This window comes from Nomia melanderi, chromosome 1 (assembly GCF_051020985.1).
Source record: "Nomia melanderi isolate GNS246 chromosome 1, iyNomMela1, whole genome shotgun sequence".
Taxonomy (NCBI): Eukaryota; Metazoa; Arthropoda; class Insecta; order Hymenoptera; family Halictidae; genus Nomia; species Nomia melanderi.
Window position 1 is genome coordinate 22,618,175 of NC_134999.1, and position 24,880 is coordinate 22,643,054.

A 24,880-nucleotide genomic window follows, 5' to 3' on the forward strand; every position below is an offset into this window, starting at 1 on the left:
CGTGAAATAATATTGCAAATAACCGGTACCGTTGGGGAACGATGTTTTAATTATAGTCAGAGGAACGAACGATGTGTATCATTAAGAATTCCCGGAACTAGATGCGGCTATATAGACGTACGATAGTTCCCCTAGCCTTCGACTAGTAATATCACAATTACAAAAATATCACACGCACGATAAACAAATATTTTTCCTACACACTTGAAAACAATGTATTTATCAATAAAGTATATACCACTATAAAAATTTGTGGTAATTTTCAAATCAACTTCCTAGTGAGAAATTAATTTGACGTGTTAACTAAAAAAAAATAAAATACGTATTTCAACGATGATAAATCATGTTGTTTTTAAACATTCATGATAAATTTAAAATACTATTTAATGACGTTTTGCGTGTTGTAATTCGACTGAAATATTCGATGATAACCACTTATCTCTGTGACTATGAATGAATGTATATATGTGGTATACTCACGTATGTCAATAGTGTTACCTAATGTGATTCAGCTTGTCACCGGTAAGAATTAATATTGAATAAAATTGATGAATTTATTACAATAGAATTAATTATGGATTATTATGGGAATGTGTATGTTATTTGTTGGTAGTTCGTTATTTTAATTTATTTAATGTAAATTTAGTGATGAAATAAAGTTATAAAGAGATACATTGTTTTGTCAATATTATGGCCCTGTTGTACTTTGTGTGACTAATTTGTGTGAATATATTTGAAAATAATGACAAAACTGTTAGGAGATAATATTGGAAGGTTATTACTCTATTTTTAACTTTGTGTCTGTTGAGTGTAACGCAGATCTCTATTTACTTAGAGAAATGGAAATAAAGAAAATTAATAGTTCTTTAAATGAAAATATGCGCAGAGGAGTAAATGCTTCAACCACTAGAGAAGGTACGTGTAATGTAAACTAATTGACAGATTGCACAACTTCAAACTGTTACTTTTGGTATTGCACGTTCATGTGTGTCATTTCTAATTCAATTTTTATTTTTCTACGTTTGTGTTCGCAAGAAGTTTCTCGTGCAATGCTTGTGTAAGTTTCTGTGATTGAAAATGAATATTAGTGGTTACAGATTTGTTTTATTGCTTTCTTGATGTAGAAGTATTAAACTAGATGAAGTAATGAAGAATATGTGCTTTAGATTTATCGGAAATACTTCACAAACTTCAAGATTACAAACATCCCAAATTGTCGATCGGAATGTTTTTTGAATTTATGAAAGTTGCATACCAAGTCAGTGATAACTCTAAGAATATAACTACAATGTTCACGACGGACAATAAATTCGATTGGGATAAATTAGCGAAAATTGATATACATTTAGAAACGCCAAGTTATAATACAATTCATGAGAAATGCGTTGATAATGGTGTTACAAGTGAAAAGAAAAATCTTGTACCAGAGTCGTTGCTTGAAACATATAATATGAATCTTCAAAATTCTACGTACTCTGTTACATCTTCAAACACGGAGATCGACCATCAACAGACATCTAGCTACGATAAAAATTTAATGGTCGATACTGAAAATTGTAATAAAGTTACAGAAACATTATCATGTTTGGACGAATCGCAGGTTACTAGATCTACAGATGCAACGGAGAATCTTTTAATAAATCTCATGAAAACAAATTTGAGCGATATATTGCACGAAGGTTTATTAGATTCTGTGTTACCGTACATGATTCCGAAGTCTACAGTATCGCAACCTATTATTAAAAAAACAATTATAAATAGTGAAATTAAGAAATGTAATTCAGTAAGCAATAATATTGATACAAAAGTGGCCACAAGCCTAACGCATAAAGAAAAGGAAAAAGATAAAAGCAAAATAAATAAAAGATCAATGGAGTAAGTTTATTAATTGTTATTGTTGATTAAAATTCAAGTTAACATTAACAATTTATTCGATATTTACACAGAAATGAAGTGGAAATTCATGTTTGCGATGAAGAAAAAAATATTAAAAAGAATTTTCATTGTCCACAAAAACTTCTTATTCAAAAAATGCGTTATTTTGCTGATGTTACGGCTGGGCAGAAATTAGAAGAGATCGACATATCTGTACATTGTGATATTGTAATATTCGATTGGCTAATGAGGTGGGTAAAGAAAGATACAATGAAGAAATCCGAATGGCCAATTTTGGAACCAAGTAATGTCATTCCGATAATGGTCTCTGCATCCTTCTTACAAATGGAACCACTTTTGGAGAATTGCTTGCAGTATTGTCACGATAACATGTCCGACATATTGAAAACATCAACAATTTTAACTTGTTTAGACGACAATCTTCTTACAAGGTATTTATTTAAGTATCTGTTACCAGGAAATGAAAATATTACTTTGCAACTCCACATTTGAAAGTAATAATTTATTATAGATTGGTAGAAAAGTTTACGAACGAAGATGTGGAAGGATTAAAAGACAAGAAAGATAAAATTCAGAGTAAATTATTCTGCAAATTGATCATATCGCTAGCAGCAGTAATGCCGGACAACAGAAAAGGACATTATAGTTCTTTAGCTACGTTATTTAAATGTAGTAAATGTGGGAAAAGTATTATCCAATCTGTTTCTAATCATGTACCATGTATCGCAAGTGCAATGGTAATCGATAATCACGGAAATATACATAGTAAACACATACGGTACGATTATAAAATTCAGAAATAATTTTACAACCTTTACAATTGTAACAAGGTATATATTATTTAGAGATTTGTCGTGGAGTTTGAACGATTATATCATTAATCTTCGAACCGAGTTACGTTCCTGGCGTAAAGTTTATTGGAGATTATGGGGTGACTGTCATTTTTTATTTTGTACACAATGCAACGTGTACTTTCCAATTCATCAAATTGATTGGTGCTGTTGCCACGCAGAACCTCCACAGTTTTTTATTAATGAACAGCAAAGACCCATGCCGTTCCCCTTAGGAAGATACCCGTGTTGTAGTCAACGAGCATACAGATTTGAAGTATTGCCAAATCGTGAAGGTTGTAGGTACAGGGTAGGTATTTGTAAGTATTATTGACACAGTATCGTTGTTGTTATTATTACTATACGTTAAATTATTTCTTGTTACTAAGACCGTTGGGAATCAGAAGTAGTAAGCAGTTATTCGTGTGTTTAGGAACATATTCCAGACGTACGCGCACAGAAGGATATAAATATATTGAACATTTTCTCTGTACACAGAGAAGTAATAGCGATGGAACCACCACAACTATTTTTTCCAGAAAAAATTACAAGATTAGTGACTCGTGATGTGTCTCTTCAATCTGGAAAACTGACGTGTCAAAATGTGATGTGGTGGGTTGGTTTAGAACTTGCTCCGCAACGACCAAGATTTGGACTTTTAGGTAGATGTAATTACATTTATTTAGGCAGCACTTTTCTGGTAATATGTTTGTTCGATGGTTAGGAAAAATATGGAGTGGAACAGGACTTCGACGGTTATCTCAAGCACAGGATGCACAGAAGACGTCACTAAGAAATTATCGACAAGTTTCTCTTACAACTGATGTTTTATCCCTTACGTCTTCAGTCACTGACAGCGAAGAAGACGATGTGATTACTATTGATGAAGATTATAGTATCGACGAAGAGTCGTATAACAGTGAAGAATCACATTCATGGTCCACCTTAAGATCAAAAAATAAAAATAAAAAGAAGCCAAAGAATCAAATTCTGTGGAAGTAACAAAATCATGCTTCTTCATAGCGATTAAATAAGGTTTAATACTAACTGAATTTTAACCTTCTTCAGGAACCATGGACGATCTTGGAATAATGATTTAAGCGTGAGACATAATCAAGATAATCAGAGAGAGTTCGAAGAAAAAGCTAGTACGCAAATGGTAGCACTATTAACGAAAAGGGTATCCGCAGACTCTCCTTTATTATTAAAATCATTGAGTAAACACAGTCGTAAGAGAACTAAATTGAATGGTATTGTTTTATACGTAATACAATATAAACAATATCACACTTCATGCATATAAAACATTTATTAAAATTTTTTAAAAATAGGTGGAACTTATACAAAACTGGAAGCAGAGTTTCGCGACCAATTAAATCAGTGTTACAAAAACAAAAATATGGCAGGAAAATACTTTTTACGTATGAAATCAACTAAATTATAAATATTAATACAATGACCCTTAATATAAAGTACGTGAAACACTTAAACTAAACGGACACAAAATTTTCACTTTTTCTGAAACTTACCATAAAAATTATTAAATCGACAAGTCCACTCGCAGTCGCCAAGGTACAATTCATCGTAGAATAATATATCTTTATTAGATATTATAATTTCATAACTTCCTCACACTTAACTTAAACGAGTAGAAAAATAAATATTATAGTAAAATTAAAAAATCTCTCATTTATACTGTTCGTAACCTTTTCAAGGAGAAAATGTAAAATACATTATGGCTCTTTAGATTCTAAGTTTTGATATAAATCACTTCTATCTAATAATTTGTTAAGCTCGTCTTCTGTAAAAACTGCAATTAAGTTTAATTATTAAAACAGTGCAACAGTTGCTCACATTCAAAAGATATTTAAAGTTTCGCTTGACGCTTTACCTTCATTTTTAGATGGACCTACTCGACAGCCTTTCGATTCCAAAAACCTTTGTAATTCCAATAACGTTTCTTTATTCTTTAGGTTTAATACTTTGGTCTTCTTGGAGATTACCATTTTTTCTAGAACACGTTTTGTTTCTGCACGATTCATAATGAATTCATCGATAGTTCCTTCTGTACAAAATTTATATATCACTACCGGTTTCGACTGGCCTATTCTGTGGCAACGGGCCATAGCTTGTATGTCCATTTGTGGATTCTAAAAATGTATTTCATTAATTCCAAGCAATATTACTCACAAAACATAAATGAAACAGTTAACGTACCCAATCGGAGTCGTACATGATGACAGTATCTGCACCAGTAAGATTTAATCCAACGCCTCCTGCTCTTGTAGATAACAGGAACAAAAATATATTCGGGTTTGAATTGAATTCTTCGATACTATGTTTCCTGTCACTAACGTCACATCCACCGTCTAACCTAACATATTCATAAGGACGCATCGACAGATAATCTTCTATCACATCCAATAGTGTTGTCATCGTAGAAAACAATAAAACTTTATGTCCTTGGCTTTTAAGCTTCGGAAGCATTGCATCTAGTACTAACAGTTTACCAGATGCTTTAACTAAGTTTTCGTCTATTAACGGTAAACCACAATCATTCAATGGATAGCGGACTAGATATGGATGGTTCACAATCTTCTTATACATAGGAACTGCAACGAAGAAAATAAATCTTATATGACGGAAACATTTAGATAAATCATGTTTTTTACACAGTAATAATAATCAACTAACATCGATTACGTGTAATGTTGAAGAAGTAATCTGGATTAGATTTTGAAATACCAAAATATCGATAGGTGCTTAACAATCTGTCTTTTAATTTGCCTTCTGAAACTGAATCATTCGACGATTCATCCTCTGTAACACTATTTTGCTTATGATCATCATTACTCATATTTTTTAAGACAGACTGCCTCGTTGGCCTTTTGCCATCAATTATGTATACACTTGGATCTTCGTTTGTATAGTACTCGTACAAATGACGATTTATTACTTCCTTATATAAAAGATGTTGAAGGTCTGAGAGAGGAGTACAAATAATCACTTCTTTTTTCAGCGGAATTTCTAAACAAACATCAGACTTTTCACGTCTCAACATAAATGGTTCTAGTATTTCACGCAACGATGCCAAGACATGTTTCTCTTCTTCGAGCTTTAAGAATTTCTTGGCGCCTTCATTGTATTGAAGTGCCTTTGCATCAAACCATGACTCGAATACAGCTAAATCGTCAAAAATTTCTGGCAGCAGGAAATTTAATAATGCCCACAATTCTGATAAATTATTTTGCAACGGTGTGCCTGTCATTATAAGTCTGTTCATGGATTTACAGCTCTTTAGCACCCTGCATCAAAATAATAAATTAAATTTATAATAGAAATTAATATATGAAAACTTTTAAAGCGTACAGAAACATACTTGAAAAGATCACAGTTATGGTTTTTGATTCTATGTCCTTCGTCGATTATTATATATTTCCAATGTTGGGTTTTAAAAAAAGTTTTATCCATCAGCGATATTTCAAATGTGCTGAGCACAACCGGTTGGCTACTGTAACTGTCTGTAACTTTATATTTCTGTTTAATTTGTTTATGCGCTATGAATCTTTCATTTTTTGGACAATGGTGTACCACGAGCGGTAACGTCGGTGCAAATCTTTCAAATTCCATTATCCAATTCGGCAAAGTTGATAAAGGAACAATTATTAAATAAGGCCCCTCCTGTTCGTTTTCAAATAAGTGACATAACAAAGCTATTACTTGTACTGTTTTTCCGAGTCCCATTTCATCTGCTAAAATGCCATTTATGCCATTTTCGTAAAGGACCTTTAACCATTTAAACCCTCGTATTTGATAATCTCGCAATGTTCCATTAAAATATTTTGGCATTTCAAAATTATTATTGTCGCTTTCCGCATCGCTGTCAGAGTCAACAACTAATGCATTCTGAATATCTTCTTCATTCAATTTACTCTTATTCATTTGTATCTTTTCTTGTACCTGTAATAATTAATAATATAGGACAAAAATTATAAAACGGATTATACAAAACCTTTTAGCGCGTATCCTTACATTCTGAGATATATAATTTCGTATATCTTGGCTCCTCCTTTTTTTCCCTTCTGGTTGTACCGCATTTTCATCTTGCTTATGCGCCTTCTTTTTGTACTGTCTCTTAACCTTAGTGCCTTTTCCCTTCATATTATCGTCAATTTTATTAACGATGTACGTAGAGAAAAATTTGCTTCTATTTAACAAATGCATTAATCTTTTGTATTGTTGGTCTTGTAACGCTTCGATATAATGTTCTTCCGCTGCTCGTTTAGCTTCCACTGATGCTTCATTTCGTTTTCTCTTTTTAGGTATTATATTTTCTTTTAAGGATTCGTCGATAAATTTTGCGTGGGCCCTTATGCCCATTGTATTCTCTTCGCAAATTGAAAAAACAGAAGAATGAAGTTTAATTCCATTCGAATTTTAATATTATATAAACCTCTGCGATTGAAGTTACAAAAAAATGTTATAAGATGAAAATGAATGACACAACAATGTGTTTAATGATTTGAGTCCTAAGCGGCACAACGGCGCTTCTCTGTTACATTGTCTAAAAGTGCCAGTCTATCGGTTCGTAGAATCAGACAAAGCTTATTCATTCCTTTTCCTTCTAATTATTCATTTTTATTTTTGTTATTACCTAAGACTGGAAAAACTTAATGATTGCAGTATCTAAAATATCTTTCTGTAAACATAGAGAAGCGTAATTCAGTTTCTAAACTGAAAAGAAAGAAGCGCGATCGCACTTAGCATTTTTCAACTGGGTTTTTGCGAAAACCTGTGGGAAACGATTAAATTCGAATCTACCTCTTTTTTGGTATCAGGGTAATACAGTCGAACAATCATTTATAAGATATTCAATGCTAATTCAAACCATTTAAATTTTGCTGTACAGGTTTCTTTGAAAAATAAATTGTATTCGAGTCTTAAATTTTTTAAGGGACATTTATAACAGACAATTTGTGAAATAATCATTTTTCATATTACCCTAACACTTTTACACGTAAAATGAAATAAATAATATATAATATATATATAAATTTCAATTTTAAAAAGATATTTTAAATATTAAATATTTTATCATTCATTTTAATCTTTTTCTAATTTCAACCGCGAAAAAGTTGTCCAACAATTGCGCAAATCATAATTGTAATAATAGTTTCAAAGAATTTTAAATAAATATTTACCTATGTAATCGGAAAATTCAGTGTCAACAATTTCCGTTTCATTCTCCATTTTTCTATGCAGTTAAAAATAATCGCACGCAAAATAAATTAATATGGCGATGGAAGAATTTCAAACTAACCACATCACACGAGAACAGAAGTGCGAGCAAATCCCGCCAAACGCGGCAAACGACAGACTAGTACCATAGGTGTACGAAAATCTTGTAGAGAGGAAACTCGTTTATTTCTCATGGACGGGTTTCTAGGTTAGGTACAGTCCGCTTCTCACGTCAGCGACATGGAAACGTACGTAGTGAATATTGTCAGCAAAATTGTTGAAAATAAAAAAATGACAAGCTAACTGTTGCCTTATGATTTATTTCGTAACTATGATCGATACTACGTCGTTAATTTATTAAGAGAAAAAAATTTTATGTTTAGTGGTTATGTTTACTTTTAAGGTAATATTTAATTGTATTATTAAAATTGTAATAGTATATAGTGTGTTATTGTAATGTAAATTGTAATGTGAATTTAATAATGTAAATATTTAAAAGTAATGTAAATTGTAATGTAAATTTAATAATATAAAAATTTAAAAGTAATATAAATTATAATAACATAAAAATTTTAAAGTAATATTTAAATATTACGTTAATATCTAATTTATATTTAAAAACAATAAACAACACTTAGATCTCTCAAATTCAGTTTAAAATCTTCATCACAGTATAAACTGTATTATTATAATAATATAAAATATAATATAAATTTAATAATATAAAAATATAAAAATAATATAGATTATAATACAAATTTAATATGAAAATATGAAAATAATATAAATTATAATGTAAATTTAATAATATGAAAATATAGAAATAATATAGTTTATAATATAAATTTGATAATATGAAAATAATATAAATTATATAATAATAAATTATATTATTATAATTATCAAATATTTAAATATTACGTTACTATTTAATTTATGAAATAAATAATTTAATAATTTAATTTATGAAATTTTCATCTCGAAATTACTATGTCGTGAGCAGCTCTATATACTACTTCATACACACAGATGACACAGCATGGAATAAATGACTCCAAGGAGGGAAACTCACTATAAATCTCGAGCAGTCAGTTTTATTTAAAAAAAAAAATATTTTAAAATTACGCAGCTATGCAATAAATATTTCTATATTCCGTGCTTACTTAATTACTCACAATATTAATTTTTATATTAATTTTCAATGTTCACATTAATTTTATATTAATTTATTAATTTTCAAAGTCACATTAATTTTTATATTAATTTTCAATGTCACATTAATTTTATATTAATTCTTATATTGATTTTCAATGTCACATTAATTTTATATTAATTCTTATATTGATTTTTAATGTCACATTAATTTTATATTAATCTTTATATTAATTTTCAATATCATATTAATTTTTATATTAATTTATTAATTTTCAAAAACATTAAAATTTTATTAATTTTCTGTTTTTATTATATCCAGCAGAGGCAAACTTTCGAAGAAAGGACGTAATAGTTTACAAACAAAGAGAACAATAAAATTGAATAATTCCTGACATGTGATTGGTCCAACGGATGTCAAGATGACTTTTGTCATGCGAGAGTCTATATTACCATACGTGCACTCAACTTGCACTCAAACTGGATGAAACACGTTCCACTATAATTACATTAATAAATGTAATCGAATTGATTTAATTAATTTAGAAAATCATTTAATGATCTATGTACACATTCGACGGTGCACGCCATCTAATGCGACGTTCAAGCGTGAGTCATTGATAGTTACATGCCAGCATTTTTTTTGCAACAATAAAATAGAAATATAAAATTACAACAATAAGAAGAAACATTAAATTTATTATTTATATTGAAATTATTGAAATTATTGGAACTCTTAAGGATATTATACATTAGAAATAAATAATAGTAATTAATGGAAACTGTGTATTAATATTTATTGTATATTTTAAATAATTATTTTTTGTTATTATTGTTATATATAGTTACAGGTACTCATAGGTGGCATTTTAAATTGAGGAGAAAGTATTTAGAAATTACATTTGTGTAATTCATTGCGTCTGAAGCTTGGAACGTTATGGAAATTTATTTTATCATAATAAAATTATAGAATGTCGAATTAAATTAGTTAATTATTAAATTAGTTGACTCTGTTTTTACAGAGCAATAATTTAAATAAAATAAAAATTTACTTTTTGTAACTTATATAGTAGAATAAATATTCAAAATATTCAATTCTAGTTCAATAATAACAATAATAAAGGAACATCTTTTTTTATAACATCCTCCAAGATAATTTTCTAAAATTAATAAAAATGAAATATTAGAATATTAGTGAGAAGATAAAAATTTTAAAAATCTTTGAGTAATGTAAAAAATTAATTTAGTTACAGCAAAAATTTAAGAAATCTTTGAGTAATGTAAAAAATTAATTTAGTTACAGCAAAAATTTAAGGAATCTTTGAGTAATGTAAAAAATTAATAAAAAATTAATTTAGTTACTATTAAATTTAAATCAGTTTAATATGAAACGAAGAATGTATAACCTGAAAAAAGCTGGAGAAACAGCAAAAAGGAACTAGAATTTAGTAGCACAGACAGTCAGAATACTTGTCCACCCCACTCCGGTGATTTGAATGTTATGAGCCCTGGAGCGATCGGGGTGGGGTGGACAACCACATACCGTGTGCCCGCCGGTGTAGTCCACTTACTGACTACTCGAGTCGAAAGTCATGGCAATCGTGGCATACACGAACGAATTGTGGTTCGCTGCAAATGTGGAATGTTGAGCTAACCATGTTGGAGTCTGCATTAGATGGAATAGAAGCCAATTGAAAGTAGCAAAAAATGGTGTCACTAATAAAGAAACAATTATTGAAACATCTGTCGAGGTATTTACACGGGCGAATAATTAATCGCATTTCCCTTATCTCGAGCTCGGCGTACGAAGAAAAATTGCACAATCCTTGTTAAATTCGAAGTCACGTCACAAATGTCTATAATTGTAAATATGTGTGTTTCCCTTGAGGCACAGATTTGTTGATGTTATTTTTATTGAATCATCAATACCATTTACCCTTGGAAACAAGGATAATTGTTAAAATTATCACTTCGAGCTAATTAGTCTGGGAATGTCATTTGAATGGAAATTAACTGTCCGAGTCTTGTGCTGCGTGGCTAGTTTAGAGATTGCGATGGATGAAACATAAGGAAAATCATGACGTTTGATTTTGAATTTATAGGTTCACCAAGAATCTTTCAGCGGATAAAATAAATTTAAGTGCACTTAAAGGGGAAGGCGAACTGTCTAATCTAGAACTGGACGAAACGGTTCTGACGGATTTGCTGGAGCTACCGTCATGGCTCAGATTGACGAACGCTTGGTGCAATAAAGTTTCGTTTCGCATACAGTGGACTAAACTGAGAAGTGTTCCTATATATTTGGTAAATATTTCTAAATGTATACGTAATCGTATAAATTACAAAGTTCTGAATATTGTTTTCTTAGTTATTTAATGTATTTGATAAAATAAGAATATAAGATAATGTTCTTTTCAAATTGATATTCAAAATAATAAAATTTTGTTTCCTGTAGCGTTTAGATGAAGTTCATATAGAGGTAGAAACATGTGAAGATTTAAGAGACTTATCTTCTTCGCAAGAATCTTCGTATTTAGGTCCTACAAAATATTCTTTCATACATAAAGTAATCGATGGAATAACAGTAGCTGTTAATACTATATCGGTTACTTTTAACAGTCCTGCATTTATTGCTTCGGTTCAGGTATAGTATTATATTTATTTTTATGCGTCTGTACAAAGGTTTAGAAGTAAAACTATTGTATATTACAATAGATTATAGAGAACTTCTATTTATTTTATAATTTCTATGTAGTTTGATCGATATACTCTTAACCAGTTTTTAATTATTTATTTATATTTCTAGTAGTTCATAAAGTAATTCTTTTTACTGATTACTTGTAATACATTTTCTTTTTCATCAGAGAAGTCTATAATTAAGATAAATGTTGTACAGTGGAAACTATAAAGAATAATGTTTGGCCATTTCTTATAAAATTTTTATTTCTTTGTGTTATAGTATTACTTCTTAATTTATAAATATTAAAATTTTTATTTTCTAATGTAGAATTATAAAATTATAGAACTCATTTATATACACATATAAATATATTGTATAAGGTCTATATTTTTGACTCCAGGATTTACTAAAATGTGCTTCGTCTGATTATAAACTTCTTTCTTAGTCTTCAGACACTTAGTCATGTATTCTAATTCATTTTATCTTTTGACCTTTACTTCGTCTTATCTTCTCACATCTTAACTGAGTTTATTGTCATTTATCTTGTGCTGTTATTTACTCCTCTAAATATTATTCCATTGTCAGCAGTATCTTTTGTTTATTTTACTATGAGCTGTAACTAGATTAGCCAATCTTCTCCTTAGTTGATTTAATGTTATTTACGCATGTACAACACTATCATTTATCCTAATTTCATTTCATTTTATTTCTTTCATATTGTATCGTATTCTTTTTTTTCTTTTCCCTTCTCTTCGTGAAGTGTTTTTGGAATAATGATTATTAAAAAATATTTATTTTACCATAGATGAACCGTATTATTGTGGAATCAAAGTCGGCAACATGGCAACGTTGTGATCTAAGAACTACTAGAGTGAAAGATTCCGATCGTGGGCAGTTACTTATTTTTAAAGAACTCGAGTGGCAGACGGTTAGAATAGAAGCACAAAGTACTAAAGATAAAAATCTTACTCCATTACGTCTACTTACAAATCAAGCAAGATGTCGAATCACCATCAAGAAAAGAATATCAGGTTGAAAATATGTTATAAAATATATTTATATGTTATAAAGTGTTATAAAATATATTCATATGTTATAAAGTGTTATAAAATATATTATACTTGTTGCTTCTTAAACGGAATAGAGAGATATGAAATGTTTATTTCAGATTGTTTTGTTATGGGATCAAGGCTGATTCTTATATTAGATGATCTCCTATGGGTATTAACAGATTCGCAGTTAAAAGCAGCCCTTCATTTTATTGACTCGCTTGGAGGTTTAATAGAAAAGGCTACGATTTTAGAACGCAAAGCTAAAGCCGCTAGAAAATTAGAGGTAAGGTAATATTAAGTAAACGTGATTATGTTTATGTTATTATGATTGTATTTATTATCTTAATAATTTAAGGTATTACCAGAGTATCAAGCGCAAATATCACAGCAATCTAGGACGAAGAATCAATGTAACACGGCCATTGCAAAAGTATTTACTAGGTACGATGTTGTAGAAACATCATACCACTTTCTGTGTCAGCGAATTGATTTGCATTTATGTGATGATGTTGGTGGTAAGTAACTGCGAACACGTATCTTTAATATTTGCTCTTACATTGTGAATGTTTATGCGAATTTACAATTTCATAAATACATTTTGAAGGATCAAAATTAGACATTTATTAAGCGGAAGATCAAATAGAATTTATTTTATGACTATTCGCATATAATAGAAATTTATAAAATCAATTTCTTGGAATAATACTCTGATGTTTTCGTAATATTATTTATTTCATAATCAGATGGTAGATCCTCTTATCCTGATTTAAAAGACGGCGGTGCACTGCAAATTTCACTAGTTAGATTTCAAATTGATTATTATCCATATCATTTGGCAATGGCTGACAGAAAACATTGGGCTAAATACAGAGAGAATGCTACTCCGCACAGTCAGTGGTTGCAACAATCGTTAAGTTCATTTCGAAGTCAGTTCATGGATCTTATTGATTCCGGTCGAACTCAACATTCTCCTTTGACAAGAAGTCAAGGGAACGTTATGGGTTCGTATCCAAAACCTTAATAAATTCAAGTAAATTAGATACGTGGACATACGATACTATCATTTTGAAATACATTTTTCTTAGTTGGTAATGCGAAAGGTTCCGGTGAAAATTTGGAGAAGAATAACCAAACTCAAAATGCCAACGTGTTTTCCCACGAACAAAAGAAATCACAGCATCCGAGTGGGAATCCAGTGAAAAATTATATTCTAGAGCAGCTTGCCAAATTAATGACAACATGTATCATAATAAGGATCGATGACTTCACTTTGTACAAAGTGACAACCACATCTCGCAATCCTGTACCAAAAGAGTTCGTTACAGGTACGCATAAGTTTAATAGTTACTTTTATTCGTAAAATCTATTTTATGAAAAAGTAGTTTTCGTTTAAACTCTTCGTAATATATCAATAATTGTTTCGTTTAAAAATTGCACAGCTCAATCAAGGAAGAAACATGCAACAGGTATAAATTACTAATAGTTGTAGTATACCTACATTAACATTACAAATATTTGCTAAAAGTAGTTTTGTCTTTAAAGAGTTCTGTTGCTTCTTGTGTTACATTATTATTGTTCAATATGTTCTACGTGGTCTAAAATTAATTTTTAACTCATTTGTGCCTAAGATTTTTAACAGTTACGATGAAGGTATAATTAGTTCTTACAATTACTCTGATGTAAGATGTGAATTTAAATATAGTTAAAGCAAATTTTTTGTTATATGTTTTTTAAAAGATACACAAATTATACAAACTTCTTAAATTAGCAGTCTATATTATTATTTAAAGTTCTTATGAATTAAGAGTTATCGTTATACATTTTTCTGTGAAATTAAAATTGAAACAAATTTAAATAATAATAGCAATTACAAAAATTCTATTGCGAATGAATCCATAGTATCTTGTTTTCTTAATACTCTTCATCTTTTTTATAGTTCATGAAATAAATAATTAAAATATAAATTGAATACAAAAATAAAATAAAGAATCTAATACACATTCTGTGTGCGTTTTTCAAACTGCATTCATTAAAAACTTCAGAATATAAAATATTATTTCAACAATATTAATTTCATTTGAATAGACTAATTCTATATTTTTTAAAAAACATAGAATAAAAAATGTGTTCACTTAATCACACATAATCATTCATATTAGTCTTGTGCAAAATTAATTGTTTCGTGTTTGTTACATGCATCTTTTCATCAGATTAAATTTTAAATAAATTTTTATTATACGAAACATATACATAAAGCATGTATGTAATCAAAACATGTGTACCTGTCTCCATTACAGTATTTTTGTTTCACTTAGGTGAGAGGGACAGATTTTGTCTCCCAGAAGATGTAACGATCCTCCACGCTGAATTTACATATTACTATTATCCTGGAGACATTACATTTCCATGTAGGTATACATTTCATATTATTACTATTATTTATGAGATACATTTATTTTCTGATAGGTATTTTATAGCTGTTATAAATTATTTTTCATGAAAGATGTAACTGAGAATACTTTGTTATTGTTTAGTGCCGCCACCAAAGTTTTACGTACAACTGAATCCCATTCAAGTAAACTTCGATGTTTGTTCCTGCTTATGGTTTAATTCTTTTGCGTTGAACTTACATCACTCTCTAATGAATAAAGATAAACAAACAACACATACTTCCATTAACTTAATGTACTTCGATGTAAAAATTGAAGCTATACTTCCAAGAGTAAGTGCTGACATGTACGACGCATGATGAAATGGCTGACAGTATTCCGTGTACAATATAATTATCATTTCCAGATAGTTTTTGAAAGTCAGCAGGATTATCCAAATCAGAAGGACAGACCGAAGTCTTTGCACATTCAGACTTCAAGAGCATCGATAACAAATGTTCGATCTACTGAAAGATCTTCGAGAGCAGACTTGGCTCAATGTTTGAACACCTTTCAGATGGGTCAGATGTTCTTCAGCACTGAATTTCCAAATAAACCAGATGATTTTCATGTTGTAACGGATAAATTTCTAGCTCATTGTTCAGGTAAATATTTTATATATACAGCGAGTAATGAAAATATTTCAACACATGCGTTGAATAAATTAACTTATATCTTAATCATCTACGAAAGGAATCTTTTAACGCATCTACTTCTTTTAACGCATACCAACTATAAATATTTCTTTAACAGAAAGTCCTTCGTTTCAAACACCAAATCATTACAAGACTAATATTGCAAAATAAATTTTCTAATCTTTGTCCCTTTCCCTCAGAAATTTGGAGCAGTTAGTTTAAGGTTTCTTCATTTTCACTGGCAATGCGTATTAGGAAAGCAAAAAATTTACTGCTAATATATTTAAGAAGCAATGTTTCTTTTAGGCACTGATAATGTTCGCCATCCGCCAGCGAATTTTAGCAGTAATTCTGTAAATGAATTAGTCCGCCAATTGCATCGAGAGCTTTTGTGGACGGAAGCCAAGGACGTGTGGTGTTGTAACTTGGAACCTGTTTGGGGAGACTTCTTTGGTGCTCGTGCAGTTGGACAAAATCGACCGGTACCATTTCTGGATGCATTTCCTCTAACACTATGGTGTTACATATCAATGAATCCATCGAATTCTGAAAAATTTTCAACTGCTGACATCCATGGTCTTGCATATATAAGCAATTTAGTTAGCGTGCAGATAAATCATTATCAATATTTATTTTTGTTGAGACTGTCAGAAGTTCTGTCAGAGATGGCAACGTACTTAACCATCGATTCGAACAAAATATTGAAAGTTAATTCTGGCAGTTCACTTATTATCGGTGCACTAATACCACAAGTGGAAGTGACCTTCGTCATGCCATCCCATACACCTGGGAAAGAAAATTCTGGTGGAGATGTCGAATCAGTGGTACCGGATACATCTAGTATAGCAGATGAAATCGTAAGTTCAGCTGCTCCATGGCAGAGTAGCGTAGAAAGACCTGACTTCAGTAGTAAAAAGATTAATATCAGTAATGAGGTGTTGACACCGCAAAGTGAGGTGTCTTCAATATTGTCAACCGACTTCATACATTCTGTTGCTCCAACTCAAACCGTTGTGACATTTAAGCAAAATGGTCCAAATAGACATGATCAACAACTGTTAACGAATGCAACGCATGACAGACAATGCATTGGCATAGAAGAAGAGAAAGCAATACCTACTATGCGAGAAATTAAAACTGTGCCAGAAACTGCGTTCAAGCATAATAGAGGAGATTCATCCTCAAATGCACCGTTCATTCCAAATAATTTTAACGTTGGTCTCTCTTCGATGAAAAAAGGTTTGAGTAATTTAATGACATCAATTGACTCTGCTTTGAAAGCTTCCCCAGAGGATGGCAGCAGTGACACAGTATCCATAAGAAGTGATGTCAGTTCCGATAGTGAAAACTATGTTTTGGTTTGTCTCCAAGATCAAGAAAAATTAGACGCAATGTTTTCTGTCGATAATGCAATAACATCAGTTGAAGAAGCTAGCGAAGTGGTTGAAGAAACTCCCGACACGCAAAGCGAGAAATCCTTGGATAGTGTATGCAAACGTAAAGATATTGTAAGTTCATATTTTGTGATGTATTAATATAACTATATAATACGATAGTAACAAATCGTAGTAGGAATATGCTTGGAAATGGATGGAACTAACATTATTCTGTACGCGTCAAGATAATACACTTCAGCATTTTCATTTTTTAGGTGTCTATGGCAACGTTTAAACTATCCAAAGTTGAATTCATTCAACAGTCTTGCGGTTATACGTCTTCTATCAAAGTTCAGGTGTCAAACGTTGGTAACGATGAATGTTCATCTATACCATGGGATGAGTTCCAGGTGAGACGAACATATATTAATTTGAATATACTTTTGTTTGTCAAGATTATGCTATTCTTAATCTAATTAATAGATTTTCAATATTGAAATTTTAAATATTGTTGCAATAAAAATTGTAATTTTTTTAGTGTTTGTTTCGCGTAATTTCAGTAGAACTTTTCAGTTCAATTGTTCAGGATGTTCAATTTTAATTTATTATTGCTTATTATTCGTGAGCTATCTGTGTATGGAAATATATGGGAAAAAATTGTATGACTTCGAATAGGATGTAACTTAGCATGAACAGACGGAGGTTAAATTTATTTTTTCAAATGAAACTATGTACATTTTAATGCATTAATCGATGCATGAAAATTAGTTATATCAGAAATCACTAATTCAGAAGATATTTTAAATTCAATATTCTAAAAGCAGTAGTACATTTCATCTACACTTACATTTTTTTAAACGATAACAGTATTTCTTCATAAATAATAAAGGGTAACAACACAAATTGGAACATATCATTTTACGTGTGATTTTATTTATGATTTTGAGAAGAGGACGATGAAAGCAGAGAATTTGGTCAAAACTTCAAACGTTCAAAGTCATTATATAACACTGATAGGTATTAAATACAAATATCAAGCTGTTTGATCACGTATAATCTTACGTCAGGTTAATATATAATGTAAGTTAAAATTATCAGTACATAAAACAGATTTTAATTTCTATTCAGATATTTTTCAGACTTCGCATTCTTTTGTAGGTGTAGATAAATGTGTCAGTATTATTTTGCAATATAAAAATTGAAATATCTTTTAAGCTAACAGTTCTTTTATAGGACTTAATATATAAATAAATATGTACATATATATATATATATATATGTACTTATATATATATATATATAAGATTTTATGTAAAAAACAAATTTGTTTTTCATATGATTTTCATCAGACTACTCGCAAAGAAATTATCACATTAAATTATGTCCTCTTTGAAGGTATACCATTTTTGTTGAATATTTTCTTTATACAAGTAAGTTGTGAGTAATTGACGATAATAGATTAATATTAAACATCCTATGCACACTATATAAATTGCTTTCTCTAATATAAAGTGTTATGTTTATTTTAAATTGTGACTAACAACCAACCGAGCCATAAATTGTTTCTCGATTAACATAAATGAAACATATTTTGATTTCTAGCCTTGAAATTTTCATTATAATTTATTCGAACGATAGAAATATAAAATTCTGAGACATGGAAAGACATGACGATGCAGTACGGTGTTTAAAGACATAAATTTTCTTATGTGATCGTACTTGGAATGGATTAGTGATTAACATTTTGTTCATAGTTACATATTTCTGTCTTACGGAGAGAGAAACATTACAATTTTATTTTTCATTTTATATCACATATATTATAACTATTTTATACTGTATATGTATATTTATACAATGTTTGTCTTTTAACTTTTTTGCATGCTTCTCCTGCGTCTCTCCTTCTCTTGTGAATGTTTTTATGTGGCACTTGTGGCAGGTCAAGAGGAAGGTATTGGCAAAATACTCATATATTTGTTTATATTACATGCCTTGTATTGCGTATATTCTGTTGCATGTTTTGTCTTTTAGTAAATTATATTATTGCTATACAAACGTAATACACATATTTTATTATAAATGTTTTCACGTTATCAAGAAATTCTTTTCACTGATTTTGATTTGCGTTAAAGGAGATACCGTTTAGAGACATCCCAGATACAGGTAAACTTTAGGAATGTTTCTGTTAATAACTATTAAGTGAAAACTTATGATTCTGGTTGTATAACTGTAATAGTTATTAACAAAAAAATTCCTAAAATTTATCTAGGCTGTCTTTAGGTGGCGCGCATCCTTAAGTGAGTTTACGAGTAAATTTGAGATTTATTTTTTACTTCACGATTAAAAAATAAGTTTATACAGCATGGTGTGAAATGAAGTTTACTTGGAATGAGTTCAAAAAGCTTTTGAATGTCATTGAAAATATGTGTATTAGTGTATACTTTTGTAAAAATTATAGTAATCTCTAGCATTGTACAAAATATAGAATATTCAAGGAATTTTGTTTGTAAAATATATTGTAGCTTTTTTTTCTATTTGTGAGGTTACACACTTATTAAATGTGTGTACAATGTATAAAGCATTAACAATGATTCACACTTAGTTAAGAACTACAACGGAGTTGAATAAAACATGTATATTGAGTATTTTTCGTTTCATTAATAATCGTATAGATGTTGTTAATAGACTGTAAATTATTCTTCATCGATGAAAATTAATATTACTTTTTAAAAGTAAAATGAAAGTACTCGAATTGTTAATATTCTTTATGAAAATGTTATTTGAAAACTCATTTATCGGTTCAATTTCTCAAGTAATATTTGCTATCGCTAAATTATTTTTAAGATTGATAGAATTATGTTGTCTAGTTAGTGAAAGTTGAAGTTTGTGTTGTCCGATATTTATTTTTCATTTTCATATTCTACGATGTTCTGAATAATTTAAGAATTATGTGTGTTATTTTGTTTCTTTCTTTTCCTTTTGTTGAGAAAAGTGTATTATAAACTACTGTGATTAATTTTCTTAAATGTTTGAGAATTTACATTTTTCCCATTTATTAATCGTAGAACTTCTTTCAATATTTTTCGTTCATATTATAATTTTGCATCTGATATTTCCTGTTTATAAACTGTACAACTTATTTTGTATGATTACAATGCATTTATAAGTTATGATTTATAAAATAGACAACAATTTTTATAATGAAATAAAAGAATAAATGTGTTCGCAACAAGTTCTGAAACATCAAATACATCCATTCTTTGTACGAATTTATCTTTTTAATATTTTTCTTTCCTAGACAAAATTCAGTGCACGATCTAGAGGTTGGGTCGAACTAGCCTCAGATTCAAACTGTAGATCATGTATCAAACTTCGTTTGGATCATGATTTGAAATGCAAGTCTGATTCTTACAAGCTGTCTCAAGCGAGCTACAACATGAGTAACAAGAGTCTGCATTCGTCTCAAAATCAAAGTTACAGTACTGAACAGGAAGTAGACGTTGGGGTCATTGATGTACATAACAAACAAAGTGTATTAAATTTGTTCGAAGATAAATTAGACGTTAAAGTTACTGACATATCAATGACTTTGTCGATGAGTTCAATAAGTGGACTTACAGATTTGATCGAAGATGAAATTATACCTAAGCCAATACCGATCCAGGTACACAAAATAACTACTGCTATAACCTCCTATATTGCATACATATATATATATCATAAGTTTTAAATTGTAACAATATTTCTTTCAGATATATTTAGAAAGTATTTCATTACGTTTAAATGAAGATCGTCCGCCAAATAATATAACTTCACCAGGACCGATTCCTGTAGATATGAATATTGCAAAGCTTAGAATAGTACGAGATACAAATGGTGTTTTTCACATTGAACCAGTTGGTAAGTAATAACTTATGGGACTACCGTACTATTGTTTTTGCCACTTGTAATTTGTATTATATACTGTTCCGTTCATTATTACCAAAATAGCTATGCTGTCATGTGCGTAACATAAATGTAAACAGCGATCTGAATAAATTCAATGATATAATAGGATATAGTTTCTAGCGAATTCTTAAAGTATATGCAAGTGGCAGGTATATCTATATTTTTCCTTTTTTTCTGATTAATATCATACATTATGTAACTGTTCTTTGCATTCAGATGGCCTTCTCAATGTGAGCATTGATATTACAACAGTAGATAATTAGTATTAAAGTTTATTGCTTATTTCGATCATTTAATTGAACACGATCATCTACATGTAAAGCTTTTGGATGCGCATATAATTAGATATGATTTTCCTTAGTTCCTTAAAAATTGTCTGTGTACTATTATGCATATTTATCTCGATGCTTATGATCAGTGCATACGCACTTCAGAAAACAGCATGAACGAACAACATACATATATTACCAATACTTATTATTATCACATGAAATTAATTTATTAATAAAAAAGGCTATTTATTATTCATATACAAAATTCATAGCTTACGTAATACATTAAATCGTATTAAAAATCTGTTTCCTTTCTGTCAGTTTATCTAATTAAAATATTCTGTTTTTTAGTAAACATGTTGAGTATCACTGACTCATTCACAACATTGTCGAACAATGATAATCAAACAGATCAGAAAGTAGATCACGAAATAGAACTGAACGTCTTGAGAAAGTCGAGCAAACAATTGAAGTCGGATAACGAGGAGCTTCGTCGACGTGTTGACACACTAGAGAAATTATCAGAAGAAAACGCGAAATTGATGCGCATTAAAGAGGAATCCGAGATAGTTAAGTTACATTTGAATACAGCACAAGAGGATATACAGATGCTTCTGCGAGAAAAGAAAGCCTTGCAGGAAACAGTAACGGAGCTTCAAAATCAAATAATTGGAACTGGTGGTACCCGTGCATCTTGGTCAACCAAAAGATAGCATACCAGTTGTTTCGATTGCTCAAAGTGTTGTAGTTCGAATAAGTCATAATGATAATTTTAATAATTTTCAACTGACTCTCACGTCGAAGTAATATCTTGGTCCTTCGATTAATTTGAATTCGGTTGTGTAGTACTTCATGTCAATAGACTTGAATTGTTTTTGTCTGTCGTACGATATATATATTTCTATTACATTCGTAAGGAAAAGACATTAGTATTATGCATATTACAGTTCATTGAAATTCATAATTCTATGTTTTCCACATTAACGTATCTACTATGATTTTCTTAGTAGCTGCGATTCAAATCTTGTACAACTGAAGACGAGGATAAGTTTCTGACTATGATCAAGTACAAGGCGATAAGTAATGGCAATATTAGTCAGTGTTTAATATATTCATTAACGAGCAGAAACTAATTGTGCGAATGTTACAAGTAAGTATGTAAATGCGTATTTACTATATGCTACGATATATATATTATATTTATTATAATGTATATACAGGTATATTGAAATTTGCATATGCATATACATTGTACATACACACGCATGTATACGCATATACAGTATATTATATAATGTATATTATATATATATAAAATATATATTATACATGTATAAAATGTATAATGTGTGTACGGTGTGTGTATGCGTGTAACGTGTGCATGCGTGTGTGCGTGCGTGCCTGTGTATAATACACGTAATATAAAATACTAGTCAAAGTTGCAATATAAATTTGGTTTCATAGCAATGGTTATTATCCGATATACTAACAGAGAATTGAACATAAATTTTTTACCGATGCTTTTATTTTCTTTATCAGAAATATTTAGATAATTTTCATGAGTAACTTTCCACCGAATGAAAGGATACCATATGTTAATGTAATGAATATGAGACTTTAATCGATAATAAAGTAACGTATTGTTTATGCCTACGGATAGATTTTCTAGTTCGGCAAATGAGAACATGGAATTCATTGTAATTACATAATGATATTGTAATTACCAATCCCATCGTTTAAGAAAGTAGGGAGCTCTAAATATATTGATTGCTATACGATATGCAGTGATAATGTGGAATGTTTTATATAAATATGTTAAACTATAAAGTTAACGTTGTGTTACTTTCGGTATTATTAATGAACTAAAACCTACGTACTGATTGACGTTCATAATCTTACCTACATAACCTTTGAAAATGAATATTATTGGACTATATTAATGAGAATTATAATCTGATGATGTACTATACTGATGTCGTAATTTGTCGTTGTGATATATTGACATTTATCATTGTTTGCCACTGAATATAGTTGTACCGATGGGTTGCTGGTCAATCCTCTTGTCATAAAACTTGAGGTATTTTTCTAATACCTGTTTGCTAATGATTGTTACGCAGCTGTTTCCCTTAAATTTTAGAATTCCTTTTTTTAAACAGTCTCTTCTACTATGACATACTCACCTTCGTTCATTACGCAACTTATTTTTTTGTACATCGTACACCTAAACAAAATTCATATTATCATTTATGTTGTTTCTAAAATATTCACAATGCAGTTTGTTTTATTACGTGGCAAGGATAATGTGAGTGTACACTTTATAAACATATCATTCGGTAAAATGAATTATTCTATATTCACAATTTTTTATAACAGTTATTTGAACCATCGAAGTAAATGAATATTCATTTCATAACAGGCGTTTTAAAGGAACGACAAGAAATTTTGTATTATAGAATTTTAAGACGCTGACACACCTTAAAAGATATATACATTTGTGTAAAATAGTAAAAAACAAAGAATATATATTTTTTTATTAGTGGAGACCCAAGTTTATAGAATAAGAGCATCCTCTGAAAATTTGCGCTCCTAAAGTTAGTTTGGAATTTGCTGGATCTACTGAAACATGGTATATTTGGAAAATAGTATATTTATTTTTCACCTAAATTGTAGAGAAATATACTATTACAAAAACTTACGTAGAAATGTTACAAATAACTACAATAGTTTATGTAAATCAGTTACATAGCTCTTCAATTACGATAAACTTCAATTCTTTAAATAAATTTCAAGAGAACTATTTTGAAACAAAGTTTGAGTGTATTTTAAATTTTGGAGAAACGCTCAGAGAAAATATTTTCTCAACAGTGAATACGAAATATAGGTAAACCGCATAGATGAATTTTTTTAAACTTTCTGAGTGTATAAGTTCCTTTAAATAAAGTGTATGCTTATGACTGTTACTGTACTTTTTCTAAAAGCTACTATAAAACAAGTTTTATTTACTCTACTCGCTTGCATAGAATAATATTTTTATCGAAACGTTACAACAGTGTATTGGAATTTAAATGTTAATAAGAGAGTATCGCTGTAGTTAAGTATACATATTACGTTGACACTTACAGTAGAAGTATGTATTATAGTAGAATTGACTGTATTTATAACATGTAAATAAATTATGTATTTAAATTTATCAGCAGGAATTAAGTACGGAAGTTTTAAAGGCATCTCTTCGCAATTCGATATTACAATTTTAGATTTTTGTAATGTACATTATATTATATTGCGAACGTTTTGCTTATAGTATATTTTTATCATTCTTTTTTTACTTACGATTAAGAGTTTTTAATATTTCATGGGATTTAGACTTTCTTT

At 29.7% G+C, this 24,880-nt stretch overlaps 3 protein-coding genes across 12 annotated transcripts; 2 read left to right on the forward strand and 1 right to left on the reverse strand.

Moving 5' to 3' along the window:
• Positions 1 to 374: 374 nt before the first annotated feature.
• LOC116433287 (uncharacterized) lies at positions 375 to 4,210 on the forward strand. 7 transcript variants are annotated; one of them, XM_031991214.2, is made up of 10 exons: positions 382 to 522; positions 647 to 915; positions 1,167 to 1,875; positions 1,947 to 2,327; positions 2,408 to 2,674; positions 2,742 to 3,036; positions 3,160 to 3,388; positions 3,451 to 3,718; positions 3,795 to 3,976; positions 4,058 to 4,210. In XM_031991214.2, exons 2-10 carry the CDS (start codon positions 840 to 842, stop codon positions 4,168 to 4,170), a joined length of 2,520 nt encoding a protein of 839 aa, XP_031847074.2. In that variant the 5' UTR covers positions 382 to 522; positions 647 to 839; the 3' UTR covers positions 4,171 to 4,210. The 7 variants fall into 7 exon arrangements, with proteins under 7 accessions (XP_031847077.2, XP_031847074.2, XP_031847075.2 ...); XM_031991215.2 differs by having other exon boundaries at positions 810 to 915; XM_031991213.2 differs by having other exon boundaries at positions 407 to 522; positions 820 to 915.
• On the reverse strand, positions 4,017 to 8,116 carry LOC116433288 (lymphoid-specific helicase). The gene is made up of 7 exons (XM_031991221.2): positions 7,928 to 8,116; positions 6,759 to 7,114; positions 6,106 to 6,686; positions 5,421 to 6,031; positions 4,944 to 5,338; positions 4,618 to 4,876; positions 4,017 to 4,536 (listed from the first exon to the last, which is right to left on the reverse strand). The coding sequence occupies exons 1-7, from the start codon at positions 7,974 to 7,976 to the stop codon at positions 4,460 to 4,462; spliced, it is 2,328 nt and encodes a 775-aa protein (XP_031847081.1). The 5' UTR covers positions 7,977 to 8,116; the 3' UTR covers positions 4,017 to 4,459.
• A 2,264-nt stretch (positions 8,117 to 10,380) lies between these two features.
• LOC116433285 (bridge-like lipid transfer protein family member 3B) lies at positions 10,381 to 23,155 on the forward strand. Of its 4 annotated transcripts, XM_031991205.2 has the most exons (18): positions 10,381 to 10,867; positions 11,219 to 11,420; positions 11,572 to 11,760; positions 12,602 to 12,827; positions 12,965 to 13,131; positions 13,204 to 13,363; positions 13,592 to 13,849; positions 13,934 to 14,173; positions 14,288 to 14,314; positions 15,164 to 15,256; positions 15,383 to 15,570; positions 15,645 to 15,882; positions 16,219 to 17,420; positions 17,564 to 17,698; positions 19,228 to 19,239; positions 20,587 to 20,952; positions 21,041 to 21,188; positions 21,860 to 23,155. In XM_031991205.2, exons 1-18 carry the CDS (start codon positions 10,824 to 10,826, stop codon positions 22,219 to 22,221), a joined length of 4,257 nt encoding a protein of 1,418 aa, XP_031847065.1. In that variant the 5' UTR covers positions 10,381 to 10,823; the 3' UTR covers positions 22,222 to 23,155. The 4 variants fall into 4 exon arrangements, with proteins under 4 accessions (XP_031847065.1, XP_031847067.1, XP_031847066.1 ...); XM_031991207.2 differs by lacking the exon at positions 14,288 to 14,314; XM_031991206.2 differs by lacking the exon at positions 19,228 to 19,239 and having other exon boundaries at positions 10,382 to 10,867.
• The last annotated feature ends 1,725 nt before the right edge of the window (positions 23,156 to 24,880 follow it).